The 16,682-nt window shown below is 25.2% G+C and overlaps 2 protein-coding genes across 2 annotated transcripts in view; both read left to right on the top strand.

Annotated features, from left to right (window-relative positions):
- The window catches only part of LOC103575100 (tyrosine-protein phosphatase non-receptor type 13), a 36,895-nt gene extending 31,153 nt beyond the window's left edge, over positions 1–5,742 (top strand). The window contains exons 8-9 of the mRNA XM_008554734.2: positions 1,827–3,484; positions 4,799–5,742. The gene's annotated coding sequence lies outside the window, so the exon portion shown is untranslated. The remainder of the gene's footprint in view (positions 1–1,826; positions 3,485–4,798) is intronic.
- Positions 5,743–9,618: 3,876 nt separating this feature from the next.
- On the top strand, positions 9,619–11,784 carry LOC103575096 (mitochondrial intermembrane space import and assembly protein 40-B). Its single transcript, XM_008554731.3, has 2 exons — positions 9,619–9,767; positions 11,163–11,784. The coding sequence occupies exon 2, from the start codon at positions 11,279–11,281 to the stop codon at positions 11,675–11,677; it is 399 nt and encodes a 132-aa protein (XP_008552953.1). The 5' UTR covers positions 9,619–9,767; positions 11,163–11,278; the 3' UTR covers positions 11,678–11,784.
- The last annotated feature ends 4,898 nt before the right edge of the window (positions 11,785–16,682 follow it).

The following is a 16,682-nucleotide window of genomic DNA, read 5'->3' as shown; positions in this document are numbered from 1 at the left end:
TGTTAAGAGTTTAATTATCTAGATGAAAGATTCTTGATAAATTTCTTGGATTTCTTATAAATGCTCCAAACAATGTTCTTTGTTAAAGTCAATAAAATAAAAGTTGTGACGTATAATTTTATATAAACTTTTAATTCAAACACTTGTAACTTTAAAACTATCGATTTTACTTTTTAAAATTTATTTTATTCAAATTTATTGAACATTCATTCGTAAATTATTTATTAAATTTAAATTTTGTTTCTTTTAACTACCAAGTGTTTTTTATATATTTCTTCATACTTTACATATATATTTAAGAATACTAAAAATAGCCGAAAAAAATTTATTTCTTTTATATAAACAACTAAAATACTTATAGAAAAAACTTCTAAAAATTGCATCTTAAAAATTTTAAAAAATTACATTATTCCTAACCAATGATAGCTTCGTCATTTTTTCTAGCAAATGAGATTTCCATGTTGCTATTAAAAAAATATTGTCCTCCCAGAGAGTCAATCGCCATAGGTTTTAGCCCCAGTTTTAGAAAACAAGTTTTATCTCACGTCGCTACTACGTATTGTCGTTACAAACCGAAAATTTCCGACGGATCCCGAAAGCGACACTCTTTACGTCCCTACGAAAAAATTTACCTCGGGTGTTTTCGGGTTTTACCTACTCTAGGTGTTCTAGTACTAAATATTCTTCCACTTTTCTTTGCGCGTGCGCAGTTTAGGAATTTTCAGTAGTGGGGGCGACTCGAAGTTCATTCTCTCTCTGAGAGAAGTTCGACTATGTACTCGATTTTGTTGAGAACGTCATAACCTCAGAATTGTGACGACAATTCGAACTTCTGTGGATTTCTATCTTCAAACGTGAGATTCGAAAATATTTATTTACGCGCGCTTTTGAAATTCGAACCAAATATTCGAATTCAAATAAAATAATTTGAATATTTCGAACCTTTCTATGATATACTTGTATTTTGGTAACATATAACTATAAAAAAAATTTTATTTACACTAAAAATTTTCATATCGTAATTAAAAATTATTTTTAAAAATTCATTTTTGTTCAGGTTATGAAATAGTAAAATTACTAATTAAATGTGTGATAAATAGTATGACCTTTTTTGTTATAAAAATTTTCCGGGTCTATTTTAGACTAATTACCATTTCACTCAATATCAATAATAAATTAAATGAAAAATAAGTATAACTTGAAAGTAATTTGAATACTTTTATTCGATATTAATTCAAACCTTTCAACTTGGGTATTTCTCGTTTAATTAAATTGCCATTATCCACTTAGTCAAACCTCAACTATCGATTTGACATTATTTTCTATCAAACTTAACTAAACCAATGAGTTCAAGGGTAAAGCAGGTGATTAAATGAATTTGTATGGAATCTTGCTCAGTAACTTACGAACGGTCGTACCTTTTAGTTAAACTTTACATTCGAGTCCTCATATATTTATTAAAAAAAATTTATTTTTATTTTTTTTTACTAAAAATTTATCATCATCATGAATAAAAGTATGAATTATTTATTTTTTTTGTTTAGTGAAACAAAATGCATTTTATAAAAAAAAAAAAAATGGGAATTAGAATATTTTTCGAAAATAAAAAAAAATATAAAGATAATTTTTTAAATTTAAATTTAAAAAAATTATAAAATTTGAATTTTGATTTTTAAAATTAATGTAAAACTTATTAAATTAAATTTTTTTAAATTTCTAAAAAAATGGTGTTAAGTCTATGAAAATTCCCATAATTTTTTTTTTTTTTTAATCTTTTAAAAATAAATGATTGAGAGTGAATAATTAAAAAGTGTGTTATTTTACAGTTGAATTAAAAAATCCACCAGCAGTGCCGTTGCGTCGTAAAAAAAATTCACCAGACCCTAAAATATTAAAGACTAAACCATCAAAAAAACTAACCGAAAATGAAAATAAATTAATTAACCCATCGACGTTATCCAGTAGTCAATTAATTAAAACAAATTCAAAGAAATTAATAAAACCAAGCAATTTATATTCATCCTCCTTATCATCAAATGTTAAGCCAAATTCAAATGGAGTAAACAGCAACGTAGTTACTAAAGTAAAAGAGCAAGATAATAAAAATAAAAAAACATATAATTCACCGCTTTTATTCACTATTCGAGACTTTGAAAGTGTGATGGAGTATTCAGACATGAATAGAATGTGCCAACAACCTGAGTCTTTAAATTCACACAGTAATAAAAATAATAATAAAAATGAAGCGACATGTTTTATGATTACTGCTAGTAATTTACCTTTCGCAGCATTAAAAGATGGCGGTGCCGCGACTAATGACAAAAATTTTAAAATTCAAAATAAAAACCACAGAAAAATTTCTCATACAGAAAAAAATAACAAAAATGATTCGTTCGATTTTGATAACGATAACAATAAATTTTTTAATGATTTAAAAAATAAAAATGATGATAAAAAAATTATGAAAATTGATAGTAAAAATATGAAAAGTCAAAATGATATGAAAAATGATTTATTGAATGAACTTGTTACTAATTTTCATGAATTGAAGCTGAAAAAAGTTAAAAAAATAGAGCTTACAGAGTTGGGTAAAAAAAATAGCGACGACAAAGTGATGGTAGAAAATATAAATGATAATAATATTAATAATAGTAATAATAATATTAATAATAATGGAATAAATTGTGACTCTATGAACAATAGTGCCTGTATTAAAGGTAAAAAGACTGATGATAAAGATCTGGAGATCGATAATTACAATAACGATACTACTAGTCTTAAATGTATGAAATTTAAAAAAATAGAGCCTGAAAAACCGGCAATTAAAATATCTGATGCGATGGATTATAAAATTAATCGTTTATGTATTAATAATATTAATAATAATGATGACAATAATATTATTGAAAATACATATACGTCTGGAGATAAAAAATCTGGTAGAATTAGTCATAATTATCGAGTTAATGACCAGATTTTTAGTTCGAAAAATAATATTTTTAGTGATAAGCATTATAAACATGATAAAAAAATAAATAATAGTTATATAGCTGGTGATAATAGCAATGATTTGTGTGTAGGAAAAGATATAAAGATATATACGAATGATAAAAATATAGTTGTCGAAATAGAGCACACGGGAAAATTGATGAGGAAAAAAAAAGACGGTCTGGTGATTAGAGAAATAGATGATAAGAGACTGAGTGGTTGTTCGAGTGAATTTGAATTTAAAGAAGTGGAATCTTGTTTGAGAGACCGATCGTCGAGTCGAAGTTTTAGTTGCAAAAAAAAAGTCAAATTTGATGCCGACAAAATGGCGGGTGGTGGTCGGGTTAAAAAAGTAAAACGTAAAGCGCCACCACGACCTTTTAGTGAAAATAAACAGGTTATGGACTGTGAGGTGTGTGATAATTATGAGAAAAAAGAGGAACTTGGGAAAGTTAATGATGCTGATAATGGGAAAATTAGACGATTGACTAGTGAGGTAAATATTTTATGGTCTTGTAGAATTATTTAGGTGGTAAATGTAGTGCGAAGTTGACGGCTAATTGATGTCAATTAGCTGTGAAAAAATTTACTAGCGTTTTTTTTGACATTGAAGTTAGCGGAGGTCTGATAATTTTTGGATTTTATTTCAAAACGATGATTCATAAAATATAAACATTAAAAAAAAATTGCACTTTTAGTTTTTTAAATTTTCTACATGTGCAAATTTTTAGTTCCTTTTTTTTTTTTTTTGTAAATAATTTGAGAAAAAAATTCGAAAATCGTTGACTGCCTGCTAACCAGGATCATTTATTTTTCCGAGTCGCTGATGACTTTTAAAAGTAAAATTTTTGTGGTACTGAAAGTTGCAGACATCTAACATTTTAAGATTTAAAAGAAAATTCTGATTTTTTTGCGGGCAATTGTTAGTGGGAATGCGATTCAGAAAATTATTTTATGTAAAAATAACCTAGAAATTTTTAACGAGAATTTAAAACTGTCTTCACGAGAGAGCGCCTTGAGCGACTTCGGTTTTTACTCCCACTTTGAGTGTTTTAAATACTAAAGACTCTCCCGCTTTTCTTTACGCATGCGCAGTTTTGAAATACGAGGTAGTGGGGGTGACTACAAGTTCATTCTCTCTCTGGGAGAAGTTGATGACACACTAGCAGTATCTCTGTCTACTGTGACTATTTTGCGTCACGTTGCTAGTGAATGTTCTGTTAATTTTTTTAGAATTTTTCTTTTATTGAAAAATGATTTTTATGAAATTGTAGAGTCTATTAATAAAATTTATAGGTTATCTGTAATTTATGACAAATGTTTAGTAAGAATACAATAAAAAAATTAATAAGTAATTTTTATCAGTAAAATTGAAAAAAAAAAATTCAAAGTGACTTTGAATCTAACAAAAAACTATAAACCAAAACTTTATTAAAATTTTCAAATTTATTATTAAATTAAATTTTTTAAATATTTTCATAGAATTCGCGGGAAAAAAATTATTTAAATAAAATTAGATATGAAAATGTAATTAATTTACTAACGCAGGAAAAAATGACAATTTTTCTTGAATTAAAAAAAAATGTCATCATTATAAATCTACTTTTATAATCATAAACGTTGCCGTATATTTTCAAGTTTCAACTAATTAGCATTCAAAAGATAAAAGTGCCCTGTGTACTTTTAATTACTAAAAAAAAAAAATTCACCGAACATTTATTTCAATTCATAATTAAAAAAAACTATTCATCTAAATATACATTTAACTAATTTATTTATTTAATTATTATTATTATTTTTATTTTTTCAGGCGTTTCCTCATCAAAATAATAAACAAGACTCACCAAGACGCGATAATAAGTCAGGTAAAAATCGCATTGTTCTTTTTCAATGTTTATTTAATAATAAAATATGTAAATATTGTGTAAAAGTGAACAAATGAGAAACAAGTGAAAAAAAAAAAAAACTTTTAAATTTAATTATTCGTGAAATAATTTTAAAAATACGGCCTACGTTAACGGTACTTAAATAATAATAATAATTATTATTATAATCATTTTTTACGCTTCTTATATTTAAAAAAAAAAATAGCTAATTATTTTACCTCTGCAATTAGTATTACTTAGTTAATTAGTTACTATAATTTAAAAAAAAGCTTTTATATTATGATATATTAATAATAATTAATAATCGGCCATAATTAAAAATTTTAAGCTCAAATAATTTATAAAATTGCACAAGTGTATTGACACAGTAAAAAAATTTTCGTAATTGCATAAAGAAAAAAGTCTGTTAAAAATTTTGTGTTAAATATTTAACACTTTTGGGTGTTAATTTAACATATTGATTTTGTGTTGTTTGATCAGTTTATTTTTAACACAAAAAGTTTTAATTGAAACAAAAGTAACATCTCAGTGTTATTTTTCAAACAAGTGTTAACCCTTAAAATATAACTATAACACAGAGCGCGTGTTAACTTATTAAATTAACACGAAGAATGTGAATTTACCGTAGCAATACATACATTTTTGTAAGTGTCAGAATAACACAAATAAAAGAGTTAAATTAACACTTTACGTGTGTCAGATAACATTTTCATGTGTTAAAGTTTTAGAACCGGTAACAGAGAATATTAACATTTTTTTTCACACAAATTAATAATGTTAACATAAACTGGGTTTAAAAGTTATATATAATTATATGCAATTCATATCTATTTATATATAATATAAGATTATATGTTAATATATATATATAGAGAATAGTCCAATGTAATTATATAAAATTATATACATATATATATATACAATGGTTTGATATATATAATCATTTATGTTATATATAATTATATGCGATTCATATCTATTCATATATAATTAGATATAATAATATGTAATTATATATAGAAAATGACCGAATGTATTTATATATGAATATATATGAATATATGAATTATATATGAATATATACAATGTTTTGTTATGTATAATCATATATAAACTCTATATAATTATATGTAATTGTATACAAATATCCAAAAGTGTTAAATGAACTTTCATATAATTTTATATAACTATATGTTATCATACATACTTATATATAATGGATGTTTATATGTAATCATATATAATTATCTTGAATAATATATAATTTTGCATAATTACATAGAATTCTAATTAATTATATATAAGCATATATGATCTTTTATAATTATATATAATTTTTTTTACCCGGTGACGTGAAAATTTGTGTAAAATTTTCTAACAAACAATTTTGTGTTAATTTTTACAAAATTTTTTTTACTGTGCATTGTTTGTCATTATTTAAAAAAATAATTGATATTGTATTTTAAATTCATTAAATAATACATAAAAGTATTACTTACAATTAAAACGCCTTTAGTGCAATATATTATACATAAATATATACATATATAATTATTATGCTTTTCCACCCTAGTTATTGATTAAAATTATGAAATTGTATATTTACATTGTTATTATCATTGAATATACAACTTACATAATGATAATTGATATATATATATATTGAATTCCGGCATTTCATGAGATTTTAAAAAATTGCAATTTTTCACATTAAAAAAAAAGTATAAAAAATAAAAAAGATTTTATTTATTTTATTTTTCATAGTTTTTTTTATGTATTATTTTATACCATACATATCATGGAGTATATGTTTATATATTTATACACAAAATTGTATATTTTATTAATTTAACCAAGTGCATTTATCGATTAGGTGTACAATATATTAATTAAATGATATTAATAAAAAAAAAAAAAATATATACTAAAGAAATATATAGTTTGTTTATTATCGTGGTTATTTTTTATTTTTGAATTTTTTTTTTATCCGAATTAAGGTAATTTACCGAATTTCTGTAATTTACCGTAAAATAGGTATTCCTATGATAAATATACGGTATTTTACCATGAGTTGCGGTGAAATATGGCAACTTTCCGTAATTTGCAGCATTTTACCGAAAGCACCGTATGTTTTTGTAATCTACAGATATTACAGTGCATTGCTCCATCTTACGGTAAAATATCGCAGGCTTGTTACAATTTTACGGTAACTGACCGCCCCTTACTGCAGACTTACGGTAAAAATGCCGTACTTTAGCCGTAGAATGCCGTATTTTACCGTAATTCTTCCGAATATCGTAAATTACGGTGATTACTGTAGTTCAGGTCCGCCATATCCGAAGATATATAAATCACTAGTAAGAACAACCTTTTTGGTTTTTTAAAAATTAAAATTTTTAATATGCGCGCCCAAATCAGACAAATTTAAAAAAATTTTTAATTGATTCCCACTTAGCATCAAAATTCAAAAATATTTTATACAATTACCACTTTAATATACATATATATATATATATATATATATATATATATAGAGAGAGTTTAATTATCTTTATAAGAGCATAATAATATTTTTTTTTTTTTAAATATGATATGAAGTTTAAAAAAAAAATAATAATAATATCGCCCTTATATTTTAGCAACGTGATATACTGCAATAATATCAATGTTGTTTTTATTAAATTATTCAGGTTATAAAATTAGTGCAATCAATGCACGTGCATATCAAATGTTAATTATCAAAAATTGAATAATAAATTTTGTTTTAGTATTTTTTTTTTTTTTTTTTTTTTTTTTTTTTTTTTTTTTTTTTTTTTTTCATATTTTCTTTTATGTTTTTTAAAATGCAGAGAGAATTAACTAAGTATTTAAATAAGGAATTATAATAAAATATATTTAAAGTGTTAGAACATTTAAATGACATAAGTACTTATATACATATATACATATATATATATATATATATATACATAAAAATATAAAGAAAATTAATTATTTACTGAATGCTTAATGTAGATAAGATTTTTTTTTTATTTTTTAAACTTTGATGTACACATTATATATAAAAATATATTATTATTATTATTATTAATGAGTTAAAAGATAATAATTAAATAATTGATGTATGAAGTTGTCGTTTTATTAATAAACTCAGCGATTAGTATTTGAATGAAAAATAAATGTATAAGAAATGTATTATCATATCGAACTGTACAGTTGTCAATTATAACATTTACTGAGTAATTAATTGATTGATAAATTTATTATTTTTTTTATTATGTAGAATTTAATTTTTTTTTTTTTTTATGATTAATCAAATAAATAGAATAATTAAAATCTATATTTCTTCTTAAGTATTTATTTACTTTTTTTTTTTGTAAATAAAATTAATGTGGGAATTACTGCGCTGCTTTTATAATAACACATACTTTGATTATTATTAAAATATTTATGTGTCAAATTTAAATTCAAATTCCAGGGTCAGTTATACTGATCATTGAACCAGGAATTGATTTATATTTTTAGAAAGGATTAATTTGCAATGTATGGTTCAGGTAAATCGTAATCTGGAAACAATAATCCGCGATTCAAAATTCCCGGTTTTTTATATAAAAATTCAAAATTTGCAACGAAAAAATTTACTAGTTGCGTGACTTAATTTATGGACTAGGGTTAAATGAATAAAAAAGTTTTTTTTTATCTCAATATCTTGAGGTGTCACTGATTTTGAAAATTTTAAATTCGCGCAATTTATCAGCAAATTTTAAAATAAATTTAAAAAAATGTAATTTTTAATTGAGTAATTTTTTAAATTTCAAATTCGCGCCATTTATCAGCAAATTTTCAAATAATAAAAAAAATTAATATTTTTAATCGAGTAGGTTTTAAAATTTCAAATTCGCGCCATTTATCAGAAAAGTTTTAAGTAATTTAAAATTTTTAATTGACTAATTTAAAAAATTTTTAAATTCGCGCCATTTATCAGCATTTTTTAAATAATTAAAAAAAAATTTTAATTGCCGCCTTGGTACCCATCAATTACTAGATAATTTCAATTAATTCATAGACAGTTGATAGTATAGGAAATAAACTTTCCTACTTAAATCTTCTATTTGATATTCAATGCCAAGTATTACAAAATAATAATCATCATCATCATCATCAGTTATACATTGAGACACGTAAAAATATCTGAGCTAATCAAATTTCCATCACACTCTAATGTTCGCATTAAAAATACTTTTGACTGATAGGTAAACTAATTATTATTCCTACAAAAAATGATGGACACTTCAATAATAATTGCAGCAGTAGCATTAATAGCAATGATTATTTTAATAATAACCGCAGTCAGTTACAGTGCAAATCCTAATGAACAGACTGATAGTCAAATGATTGCTTCTGAGGAAAATTTAGAAGAAAATCCTGAACGCCGTCAAGAAAGAAGAGACCGAGTGCACCTGTAGTTTTTTAAATTTTCTACATGTGCATATTTTTAGTTTTTTTTTTTTATTGATTATATAGCTATATTACTATTGTTACATTCCTCTATACTGCGTGCGCACAAGACGCGCAAAATGGAAATATTGCCCATCCAAGAAAAAGAGAGTGGCGCCACCTGTCTCACGATGGTGAAACGAATTCTACTCACAGGGACCGACCATATAATATTTTACATACGATAAATAATTTACATATGGTAAATAAAAAACCATTACGTTGCATCATATTCTAGGTTGTTTTCACTTAAACATTCATTGTTGTAAACACGTGTGTTATGTGCACATGTATGCGGTTAGCTATTGTGTTTTTTGGTGTAATAGTTTTTTTTTAAGACGATCAATATTTGTTAAATAATAAATTCGTATAGAAACAATATATTAAATAAATTTGGTAAGTATTATAAAATAATATACTTATAAATATTAAAATTAATATCAAAGTATTTTGGGACTCAAGATTTGAGAAAACACTTAATACAAAATTTAAAAAATTTTTAAATCATTCATACAATAAATCTGAGTATTGACACAGTTCAAATATTCGTCAAAATTTGACCCTCTGATAATGAAATTTTTTTCAAGCCATTTTCCCAGCTACCAATGACATTGAAACATGAACAATTCACACGACATTATAAATTGAAATTAATTTTAAAAGTGGCATGCGCGCGAAACATTTATTGTTTTATATATTCATGATTTGGAAGTTCTATTTTAGTACGTGGGGTGGCGGTTGAGAAGTGGCTACTTCTCGATGCCTAAACTATACTGTAATACTGTTTAATGTGAAAAGGCACATTAATAGGTCTACCATAAAAATCTCTACCTTATGATAACTGAACTATAGCCAGGCCTACCATAAGCAACTATACGTTTTAAAAACTACCCGCGAAAATCTCAACCAATTACTAATTCTAGTAGACCTATTGATGTGCCATCCCTGCTTAAAAAATCCGATAGATTCTTATAGCCAAGGTATAAGGCCCTATACTTAACTATAGCACTTCTCATAGAACTTATTCATTCTTATAAAATGTCTTTGGGAATTTATAAGAAACTATTGGATTCTATAAGATTTCCTAAACAGGGATTTTATAGGGTGCTATAGTATATATTCATTATAAATTAGTAGTTTATCTATCTAGTGCGATTGTGTATGAAACAAGAGTTGTGACGATTGTCTTATACGTGATTTTACTAATCGATACATTAGTTTTTGTAAGAAATACTCGAAAAGTATGACAATGAACCCTGTTAGCGACATTTCATCTTCAAAAACTTGCTGTTTACTATTTTCGTTCAAATTAACGTCAAGTTTCGTTTCAAATTTTGATTAATATGAGTATAACATGAACCACAAGTTGATGTTAATATACAGCCGTAATAGGTTTTTGCAGTCAACTTGACATTTTATTTCGATCGTAGATTTACGTCAACTTGTGATCAAAATGGCTGTCAAGAAGTGCCTAAAAGTATTAAATTACCAACCGCAGGTAATGAAGGCGCTTGAAATTCGATGAAAAATTTTGTCACATGACTCAACGTTACTTTGATATTTCTCGCACGCAAGCTATAGTACATGTAACTAAAAATTATACTTTTCGCACTACTAACGTCGCAATTTGAATTGTCATCTTTTTTCCGCTGTTTTATATACATTATTTTGAGTAGCTGACTATAGGCGCTCAGTGACGTATATTTTGAGTGTTACAACAACATATTGATAGAATTAGATTTTTTAATTATTAAAAAAGTAACGAATAATTAAGCTATATATTTTTTTCAGTTAATTGTTTTAAATTTGAAGAAAAATATTCAGTGGAAAAAAAAACTAGTCTTATTATATTAAAACTAGTATTTTAAAAGAATTAGTCAATAGTATTGCTATCATAAAACTCAATTATGTCAACTGAACAAAAAGAAGAAAAAGACATAAAAATTTCAGCAGCCAAAGAAGACAATTCATCTCCAAAGGAAAACAATTCACCAGAATCTGAATCAGCTCCTGGATTACTGCTTCCTGATGGGGAAATAAATTGGGACTGTCCTTGTTTAGATGGAATGGCATCAGGACCCTGCGGTTCAGAGTTCAAAAAATCTTTTTCTTGTATGTTTACGTCCGTAGAAGGACAAAATAATGCGGATTGCCTGGTAGCGATTAAAACATTATTCTCATGTATGTCCAAATATCCTGACTACTATCGCGACAAAGGTTTTTCCGATGAAATTTTGGAGATGGATGAACAGCCAGAAACAAATTCAACGAATGATGAAAAAGACAGTGAAAATAATCTAAAATAGTATATTGTTAAAAATTATTTAGTCAATATCGTTATTATAATTAAATAAAAATTGTATTTAAAAAAATTTTATTACTCGGGAATTAAAAAATATTTCAAAAATGATAACATACACTAATTTTATTTATTTGTATATACCCGCGTGAATATACTATATATGATAAATATATATATATATGTGGAAAAATATATAATCATTATGGGACCATGTAAATGGCCAAAAATGATATATATTTTCTTATATATAATATACTAAGTTTTAATATAATCAATTCTGTACGTAAGTTTATAAATTAATACATGTATTATATATATTTATAATCATATATGTAAACTTATAAGTTAGCACATATATGTATTACATATATTGATAATTATATATGTAAATTTGTAAGCTAGCACATATATATTCTGAACACAATGTTTGAATCTTATAACAGAGAGAGAAAGACAGAAAAGAATAGATTTTATTTATTCTTACATATATGGGGAGACTTATATGCTTCTATATATCGAAAAATATACCAAAATTTATAAAGTTAAATACATGGTACATATATCGTGGCATATAATGATGAATTATATATTTATTCTTATTTGTTTCCATATATAAATAACATTTATTTTTAAATATATTAAAATTATAAGTTTTCAAAAATATAAATAATATATTGAAGTTGTACGAAAATATATGAAATGATATAAGAGAAAACATATATAGAAATATAATAAAATCGGCCAAAATCTATATACGGTTCTATATAAGATTCCATGTATTGTCACATATATTTATATCTGTAACATATACTGTTTAATATATGTTTTCCATATATGATATTTTCATGCGGGTACCATATATTAATTAACGTAAAAATTTTGTTGTTTGAATGGCCACAAGGAATTTTGATCTCGTCGTCAAATAAAAATTATTATCTATCTATTTAATAGTATTTCAAATAGCTTTTATGGTATAAAAATGGCGGCTCCTTTGAAATAATTTATTTACGTCTCCTACTTATAGAACATAACCTAAATAATATAAAAAAAATTGTGTTTGAAATGGCTGAGTGTTTGAGATTTTTAGAAATTTTTAACAATTTTTAACAATTTTTAACAATTTCAAGGTTTGAACAAAAATTATTTTCCTCAGACATTTTTTTAAATTAATAAAAAAAGAAAATCAAAATTATGAGACACAAAATTTTTTCGGGTATGCTTTATGAGCTTACAAACGATATTAAAAGAATACGTTTCATTTTTTTTTTCTGAAAAAATTATACGGAAAAGAATCATCTCCCGAGTTTGTTCAAAAACGTACCTGGATAAATAATATGCAGATTAGAGTGAGATAACACAATTTAAAATGCGTATGATCGAAAGAGATGAATTATATTTTTTTTATTCTTCAGTAAATTTCTGAATGAGCTTCAAATAAATTGTTTTAATACCTGGATACAATTTTGAACGAACCCGGGATATGGGAATCAGCGCTCATAGTGAGGAAATTTAATACTGCATTTACCTTGGGGAAGTAAATATCACCTTTTCAGAAAATTTATGAACGCACTATGGTAATGTCGAAACGTTCCTCTGGTTTGACCAGAGGATATTTCTGAACGCGGGAGTTGAAAGTTACTCTTCCAGAGTGTATTTCTGAACGCGCCCTTTAATTCAGTTTCTATGCCCCTACAGTGTATGTTACGAAACTTTTGACATTAGCCATTGTCGCCTGTTCCGTCCGCGTAAGCACGCCTCCAAATCATATTATCAGCGAGTATTCAGTTCAACGTAGCTTATAAGTAACATTTTAAATATGTACGTGGATACATTAAATACTATAAACGACTCTGTTGTTTTTGGATCGGTAGCATTAATGGTCTGCATAATGGTTATAATAATTGCTTTTTTGAATTCTGATACACATGGCCAAAATGAACCTAACGCAACACAACAAAGTAATCAAACTAACGAACCGGAAGTTGTTTCTATTCAACCGACCGCAACAGGTATTCCATTTTTTCGTTTTTATGAAAATTTTTTCTGTTAATTATTTATATATTTTTTCTTCAGATTCAAGAGATGTCGATTGTTTGTCGTGTACCTACTGGACGCCTCAAACTTGTTATACTGGAGATTACGGGTACATTTGTTGCGATTGTTGTACTGTTTGTGATGGTTGTGCCGGCCGCCATGGTTGCGATGGTTGTGTCGGTTGCCATGGTTGTGTCGGTTGCGATGGTTGTGTCGGTTGCGATAGTTGCATCTCTGCTGACCTTTGTGTGTGTTGCGATGGTTGTACCGGTTGTGAGTTTTTATGTAATCCTGAAATTTGCTGTATTTGTCTATAGGGTCTATAGTAAAATCTCCATAAAGTCAACGCTCTTATCCAGAACCATGACCATTCCATAAATTTCACATTCTTTTGTAAGGGATTAAAATACCCCACCCAAACAAACAGTCGTGTCATTATTGGGCAGTACAATGCGCAATGTACGAAAACAAATAACAAATGATAACCTAATTTTATAATCTTAACCCTTCGTTGTTTAGATTAGGATTTATGTATACATGATATTATTGGTGCACTAAGATTTTTAAATTTTCCGTCTTGAAGATTTTTTTTTATTTGTCGCGTAAAAAATCGTAAGGGGAGAAAAGATTTTTCTTTGTTTATGATAAGAGATCCTTATTATGTTTGCATGTTTGTAAATATACTCAAAATATTTATTTTTTACATATATATTTATGTTCTCAACCGAAAAAGTCTGATTAATAAGAAAACAGATTCAATTGTGTTCCATTGACGTACAAAGTGATAAATTTGATATACCTCAGAAATAATTATTGTTAAATTATAAGCGATTTTTATAGATATATTCACTATATTTAAGTATGAAAAGTATTAATTGACATGCGTAAGGCAATGTTGTATTAAAACTGTTTACATGTAATATATTACAGAGTTGTTTTGATAATCCGGCATTGTTGATAATTTGATAGCTTTTTTCTGTTAATAAGGAAATACTTAGAGGTGTAATTAAGCAGAGTTAGACTTCATTGAGCCATATTCTAAATATTTATAGAAAAAGTTTAAGAATTTTATTTTTTTAAATGAGTGAAAAATATGAATATGACGTTTTCAATAGAAATGAATGATAAAGTTTATTTTTTTGGTAAATTATAATTTAAAATCTGTAATTGAGAGCTTATCTATTGTTGTTAAGTAGATAAAGAGATAAGTTTTTTTAGAGAGGAAGTTCTTAAGAATAATTGTTTGAACAATATAATTAAATAATTATTCAAATGAGTAATAGGTCAAGTACTTTTATTATTATTATACTTAACGTTATCGTGCCGGCAGTAGTCAAAGTTTGTTTATCATAAAAAATAAAAAAAATGATTGTATATTTAGCAGTGAAAATTGTTAACCATCAAAATACCTGAAGGTGTTTTTACGCGCGTTTCTGAGAAAAATTTATATGGATTGAAAAAATAATTAAGTGTAATTTTGATCAATTCGATCACTGCCCGTATGAAAATAACATATATGGTGAAAATATAGGTAAAAATATATGATAAATATCAGAAAATATATGTGGCGAATTTAACTATATTTTCTGATATATTTTTTTTATATTAAAAAATATAATATTCATCATATACAAGTCTGTATATGTTTAGTATATATAAAATATATATGTCAATTATATACAAAAAATATATTTTTATCATATATGAAAATATATATTCTTGTCATATACAAAAACTATATTTTTATCATACATAAAAATATATATTTCTATCATATACGAAAAATATATTCTGATCATATATAAAAACATATATTTATATTGTGTATGGAAAAAAAAAGTTTTTTATATATATGACCCACTCCAATTAAATTAGATATAAATTTTAATATACTCTTTAAATTGCAGATAATATTATCGAAATTAGTTAATTTGAAGCGAATATATAATATACCCATTTACATATACATACACCGAATAAAATATATGCTTAAATATAACAAAGAAAATATATGGTGGCATATATAATATAAATTATATGCTACCATATATTTCATTTCATATAAAAATTTTATATTTTTTGAATATAAAAGGAAATATATCAATACAATATATTATCAGGTAAATGTAAATGTATATATGGCTTAATATAAAAAGCATATAAGTTACATATTTGGAATACATATATTTACTACTGTATATAATTTTATATTAAATCGCCGAAAATCTCTATACGATTGTTTATAATATACAATATAATATATCATATATTTTTGTTGTTGTAAATCACACCGTCGAATGCTAGATAACAGAGTAGTGCATCGAACCCTGGTAATATTTTGTAATTTAAATTAAAATAAAATTCCGACTGATATTACTTTAACTTTTGTTGAGATTTATACATAGTTATAGTATTATACATATATAAGTCACTAAAATAGAGCTATAACTATTAAAGTATTGATATTGAACCATTAAAAAATTTATCGTTTCTCTTTTTATAATAAAATATATCATTATTAAATTTTAAAATAAATTATAGTTTAAACCGAAAAAAACAAATCTATTAATTTTAAAAACTCGAAGCCTATTGGTCTAATAGTTATTAATGATAACTATATGTAAAGTTACCATTAAAAAATGTAATGTATTTAAGAACCAGAATCTAAAATATCTTTCAGTTAATAAATAGAAATCTTTGCTACTAAGAAGCTTTTATATCAATCAAAATGTTCAAAATATTGCTATTGAATAAAATTTTTTTTACGATAATTATTGCTACGATCGACGGCTGGATTTTTCACGAGGATGACTTTCCGATTTATCTGGAAGACGAGATTAGTAAGAAATTATTACAATAATATTTTTTAATGAACATTTAAAATAATTGTATGAAAATGTCTACAGACGATTCACATAATCAACTGGTGTTTGTAAATCGTTCTGAATGGGGTGCAGTACCAACGACAGAACCAA

This window comes from Microplitis demolitor, chromosome 9 (assembly GCF_026212275.2).
Source record: "Microplitis demolitor isolate Queensland-Clemson2020A chromosome 9, iyMicDemo2.1a, whole genome shotgun sequence".
Taxonomy (NCBI): domain Eukaryota; kingdom Metazoa; phylum Arthropoda; class Insecta; order Hymenoptera; family Braconidae; genus Microplitis; species Microplitis demolitor.
Note: the sequence above shows the minus strand (reverse complement) of the source record. Positions and strands in the feature narration are given on the sequence as shown.

Coding starts and splice junctions, on each gene's coding strand:
- LOC103575096 (XM_008554731.3), top strand. CDS start 11,279: ATGTCAACTGAACAAAAAGAAGAAAAAGACATAAAAATTTCAGCAGCC.